This window comes from Lactuca serriola, chromosome 7 (assembly GCF_051521515.1).
Source record: "Lactuca serriola cultivar US96UC23 chromosome 7, Lser_US96UC23_V15, whole genome shotgun sequence".
Lineage (NCBI taxonomy): Eukaryota > Viridiplantae > Streptophyta > Magnoliopsida > Asterales > Asteraceae > Lactuca > Lactuca serriola.
The window spans coordinates 194,996,275-195,002,661 of NC_136414.1; the positions used below are offsets into that span (position 1 = coordinate 194,996,275).

At 32.0% G+C, this 6,387-nt stretch overlaps 1 protein-coding gene across 1 annotated transcript; it reads right to left on the reverse strand.

The window, feature by feature from the left end:
* Positions 1-353: 353 nt before the first annotated feature.
* On the reverse strand, positions 354-1,952 carry LOC145064690 (F-box/LRR-repeat protein At3g59190-like). Its single transcript, XM_079012091.1, has 3 exons — positions 990-1,952; positions 722-871; positions 354-638 (listed from the first exon to the last, which is right to left on the reverse strand). The coding sequence occupies exons 1-3, from the start codon at positions 1,950-1,952 to the stop codon at positions 354-356; spliced, it is 1,398 nt and encodes a 465-aa protein (XP_078868217.1).
* Positions 1,953-6,387: the final 4,435 nt, after the last annotated feature.

Below are 6,387 nucleotides of genomic sequence, written 5' to 3' on the forward strand. Positions count from 1 at the left end.
TATAAAAATAGCCATTGGCTTGAAGCCTCTCCAAATTGATCGCATCTTCTTTTCTAGTAATTGATTTAAGATTCAGTCATTAACAATTTGATTGACTCCCTCTCTTTATTTCCACTAGTATATATACTTTTGCGTCATTTTAACATAAGTATACTTTAAGAACTTCATTCAAATATCATTAAAAAAAAGTGCACTTACAACCCAAATGCAATGATGTTATAAGCTAAAACAACATCAAATCTAGACATAACATCAAGTATTATCAACCGTAGATTCACTAATCCAATAATTATCATCCAAAATCCTGAAATACAAAAAAAGAGAACTGAGGTACGTAGGGGTTTCTCGAGATTTCATGAGAACTTGATGACACAAGCCGTAGAGCTCCTTTCAATCTTTTCCAATTCCTTCCTGGCCTTTGTTTTCCTCTTGAGATCCCGTAGATAAGTCTCAGACCAACGGATATCCATCCTCTCCAAAGCACACGCAGTCTTCAAAACACATTTGAGGAAACATATTTCTGATTTATAACCATGAAAATTCTTCAAACTCACTGTCTTGAGGCAATTCTCTATGCATATAGGTTTCGAATACCATATATAATGGTTCTCACCAAGGTGCATGAAGCACTTGAATCCCTATACAACATTTTTAGAAAACATTACATTATATCATATAATCATCGGCATGATGTTTCGATTTTGAGAATAGAGTAATTCACCTCAGAGAAACAAATAGATTGTAGAACTGGACAGAAGGAAAGCAATCGCATCAATTCTGTAAAAGTATCATTCTCGATTTCCATAGTCATCATTAAATGGGTCAAATTTGGGAACACCACAGAACAGACACTTGCTACAAATGAAAGAGTCTTCACATGGGAAGGAAAAATCGCAAACATAAAAGTCAGTGTATCAAGGTTCGTTCAAAGAGGAGAGTTTTATTGTATAGTATATTCAATTTAACATGTAGAGTAGCTTGCCAATTACCTCAATAATGTAATAATCAGATAACCTCAAAGACACGACATATTTTAGTCGTTTGAGTAGATCAATAGCTCGACCTGCGACTTCGAGTTCGTTTCCCCTCCCACGGGGATTCAGAATCTCAATAAATGATTTTTCCAGAGACGATGTATTATTCAAGATAATCTTGTTTGATAGAAATCCGATATATTCAAAATATGTAAGATTTGCTGCATCAATCTTGATCTTACAGCCACTAGTTGGATCATTGACTACCACAAAGGATGACTGATCACATATGGTCAATCTCTTTAAGGTGGAATTAGAAATTGCAATGTTCTTCAAGTTCCTTAAACAGATCCTGAATAATACCAATTCTTCTAGAACTCGACACCCTGAGAAAAGCTTTTCTGTAAAATCATCATTTGGGAATCGAACAAAGGACAGGTGCAAGGTTTTCAGGCATGGAAAAGAAACGTCGGATGGGAATTCAATAACACAATCCATTCTTATTTTCAGGCTAACTAATGATGTGCTATTAAACATAGACTGAGGAATCACAGATGGATCCTCTGCAAAGAGAAACAGATCAAGCTCCTGAACATTTTGCATGATTGCATGAGAAATCCATGAACGTATTTTAAATGCATCACGGAAAACATGACATGATAGACGGAACTTCTCCATATTGGATGCATCACGTAATCGTAATACTCTTTCTACAAAGTTCACAAAGGAAGTCACATCAAGCAGACGCAATGCATCAACCTCTTTACCCCTTAACCTTTCATCATCAAAATCAATGTTGGGTACAGAAGCCCAGAGGTTCTTCCATCTTGTAGATAATATGGACGTCTTAACAACTTCTTTTGTGGGCATAAACGACAAAATGTGATCAAGTATACAATCAGGTAGATTGCTGATAACATCGACCACATCACTTCTTACCTCAACTTCATGTTGTTGGTGGCCTCTATGTTCACTCATGGTTAGCCGGCCTCTTCAATTTCCTAAACACGATATCCGGTTTAGGTTATTTAAAATCAACAAACTGAAAACATTCAAGAATGAAGCAATTTGACTAGAGCATAAAGGCTGTAAAAAAGACGCTATGGACTCAGTCGATCCATGTACGATAGATGAACTATATTCAGCATCCGTAAAACTAAACAACAAGGACATGATTGATTACTAAAGAATACGTTTCCTCATATAAGATATTCATAACTGATCGTACATTGCAGACTTACAGAGAAAAATGTCTGACTTTTAATCGGATATTTGAGATTGTTGCTGCGTTGTACATTAAGGGAATTGTAAATCCTCTCGTTCGAGACTATTCATCGAAGAATGAGCAAGAATTATGGCGGAGGTGCGCCGGAATTTGCATGGCGGTTAAAACTTAGGAGTGTTTTTATTTCCCTATCTCATATGCCCTAAATAAACAACAAAAGATCATCTAATAAAACTATTAGTTTCTTCACAATTCCATGTTTATTTAGGGGTGTTTGACAAAAAAAAATTATTGCTTATTACCTTATAACTTATTAGCTTATAAGCTAATTAGTAAATATGAGCTAACTTATGAAAAAATAACTTATTAGAGGTTCCTCGTTGGAATAAGATATTTTTCATCCAAATATTTTTTTAACTTATAGGAGTATGGAACCTCTAATAAGCTAATAAGTTGTTTTAACAAGCTATGTCAAATACCTCCTTAACAATATAGTGACTTTAAGAGAGAGATAGAGAATTGGAATGAGAGGCAAGGTGGAGCAAACGAGGAACAGAGCATATGTCTGCAGAGAAAGGTTAAACAAGCTTTTAGTGTTTTTCTTAAAATTTGAAAGTTGTAAAATATAAGAGGGGTATTATGGGTATTCCAGAAAAATATAATGATAATGATTTTAAATTATAACAAATAATAATAAAAATGTATAAAATATTTAAAAAATAAATAAATAAGATTTAGGGAAATATAATATTTGGAAACTTATGTACCATATATATGATATTTAGATATTACATAAGGCAAATACGATATTTTGCTATTTATTTATGGTATATATGGAATTTTCCCTAATGTATACATATACACCCATACAAGCTACAAATTTTGTCCCCAAATTCCCGAGATTGATGTGACACACCCCTTCTCGTATATAAATCCCCAAATAGTTTAGGCCAAGGGGTGTATCTAATGTGAAACATTCCCTCACTTTTACTCTACCAACTCATTGCCACGTCATGTTTTCCTCATTGTCAACCAAGAAGAGGAGATGTCCAAAGACTACTTGCCTTGAACTCCGTCCCTTTATCCTCCAAACTTCATTTTCTTCACGTCCGTTCTACGTGCACTTCACGCACCCCTCCTCACCAATAGGAAATAATCACCTCTAATCCCCCTCACTTGCCTCACTTTTTCTAATATTCAAATATATATAAATAATGTATCAATATTATACTTTATTTATAAAGAGATAAAAAAAACATGAATTTCAACATATTATTTTAATAATAATAATTAAAAAAAAAACAGGGTGAAATCATCTCCTACGGGTGTTCACCGCACCACATCTCACCCACAAGGTGTGGTATTTGCAAGGAGTCACCACACCACCTCTCACCCACAAAGAGTGGTGTTCCCATCACCTCTTACTGCCATATCAATCAATTAAATTTAGAATAAATCATAAAATTCTCTATGAGATTTTGTTCGATCTACATAACTTGTTCCAATTCAAAAAATTTAACTTAGATAATCCTTTAGAGTTTAATTTATCATATTATTTGATTTTTACTGTTAACATTTATAAAATAATTATTTTATTCTCAGAAACAGAATCGGGTAAGGACTCTTTTTTCGGTGAGAACTTGTGAGGACATCTTAAAAAAGTTTTAAATTTTTTTAAAAAAAATACAAATCATAAAAACGAGCATAGTACTATATCGGAGAGAAAAAAAAATTGGAAATTTTTTTTTGGATCATTAAGCATCGATCATTTTTATGATCTATGATTCACTTTTTATGATCCATGATTCAATTTTAATGATCCAATTTTTTTTTCTCTCCGATGTAATATGTTCGATTTTATGATTTGTATTTTTTTCAATTTTTTAAGATATATATATATATATATATATATATATATATATATATATATATATATATACACACACTAGTCGTCTACCCGCGCAAAGCGGCGGCGACGAATAGTTTCATTCGGCAATTAGTTTCATTCTGCTATTCTTTTATAGAGCATTTGTTTGTTGTGTTGGTTTTCATAGTTGGACAAAAACGGATGGAAAATTGTAAATCAGGAATGAGAAATAACATAGTTTTTACTTAGGTTTTAAGTTTGGTTAAAAAAAACAGTATTTGAACACAACGTTTATAAATTTCAACACGTTTTATATATCTTCCTTATAAAAGAAAAGGTTCATACGGTTTCCTTAATTTTTTACTAAATTGTAGATTGGAAACTCTACTCGCGTTATTTTTTACATTGACCAAATTAATTTTCATTATTATAAAATGTTATACGCCATACTTAAAAAAATAATAAATAAATTACAAAATGGACTACCATGGCATATTGTATTTTCTGTTGTGGTCCAAAAGAAAAATGACCATCTTACAAAATGGAATCCCATGGGTTGTTATATTTATTCCTTTTTATAATGCATTGTGACAAAAGAAACTTGTTATTTTGATTTTAGACAAAGAATGATATGATTAATTTTTAAACATTTATACGTCCATTATTGTTGTTCGGAATAAAACACATATTCAGATCAGATTAAAAAAATATTATCATAAACATTAAAGACTGCAATTTAAGGCTTTAACACAAACATTAAAATTTTAAAATATTTTCATTCGTGTTAAGGGACAAAATGGAAATTTTCACACATTTAGTGATCATACAATGAGCACTAATAATATGTTATATCAAGTTCAACCACATTGTGAATAAACCCGGACAAACAACATCACCTAGTATCTTTGAGTTCCCCCTTGACAACACCTTCATGAGCAATACAATTAGATTTTATTAAACTGGACTAAACATGTTTCAGAGTAAAATGTTATGATTAGATGTTTATATTTAACCACCAACTCCACGATCATAAGACACTTATAGAAGCAATATATTCTCATAGTTGAATTAAGAGTATAGGTACAATAAAAAGTATAACAGACTGTGACACCCAAAAACAACAAAACTTTAATGATAAGCTACTTAATTATGGAAACAAATTTTAAGAGGGTGCATATTTATCACAGCAAACTTTGCACCAACATTTTGAGGATTCCCATTCAATCATATATAAATTTTAAATTTGCATGAATGTAAGCACCAATAGCTCAAGGAAGAAGATGTCATGTTTGCATTTTACTTTCATTTCTTTTGATTACAGCAATTTTACTTTTAAAATCAAAAGTACACTGTAATTTTTTACAATTAGCCGGGGAAGAAAATATCTACAAACATGTTATAATAAATAGTTGAATGAAAGTACATTTCTATTTCTTGTTTATTATAGCATTTTATACATACAATAGACACAAGCAGCATGCACATTGGACACACACAACAGGAGTGCATACACACATATGCACCCACACAACCACAACATATACACTTACACAGGCACCACACAAACATCACAGACACATACAACAACCATTTACACACACAACAAGCCCATAACACTAAAGACCAAAAGAGGGGTAAATAGGTCAATATAAGAAAGTTTTACTTTCTGATTGGCATTGTCCGCTAGGGCTGCAGTTTATTTTTGCCTTGGAATCATATGAAGACTATTTTACATCTATATAATAATCTAGTATAAACTCCATAGTCTACATGACTACATCTAAGCATCCAAATAAAATAAAATAAGAAGACGATAAAATTTGGTTTCTTGGTAACCTGTTCATGACAATAAATGTGAAATGTAGTCAAACCAAAAACCCAAAGATTTTAGTTGTTTAGTTAACCAAAACTGGAAACCTTGTTTCACCCAGTAAGCCCTGTGCATGTTAGTTTCATAGTTTAAAAGTTGAGAAATGTACAACTATTACTTGAATCTAAAGACTAAACTAATTATATCTTAATAATTCAGTAAAAAGTCGAAGCATGTCTTGGCCCAACGAATGTCTAGAGAATACCAAGTTTACCTCTTTTGAGCCTTAGACGTCAAGAATATCTTTGACCAACTGTGATAGGCAATACCAACAGAAAATTAGACAATTTCAGTTATTAATCTAACAAAGATTATACATCATGTAGAACATTACAGAACAAAATGACATGCTAGAAAATGTTTACATCAACATGGCAATTTTATCTTGGTGTCCTCTGTTTCAAATTTTATATTCTCTCTTAATACACCGCTTGAGTTAATAGAAGGGTAG

Bases quoted from the DNA above. Each gene is read 5' to 3' on its own strand.
- LOC145064690 (XM_079012091.1), bottom strand. From the start codon at position 1,952: ATGAGTGAACATAGAGGCCACCAACAACATGAAGTTGAGGTAAGAAGT. The intron at 872-989 runs GTAATTGGCAAG...TCCCATGTGAAG, and splicing joins CTGATTATTACATTATTGAG to ACTCTTTCATTTGTAGCAAG. The intron at 639-721 runs GTGAATTACTCT...AATGTTGTATAG, and splicing joins AATCTATTTGTTTCTCTGAG to GGATTCAAGTGCTTCATGCA.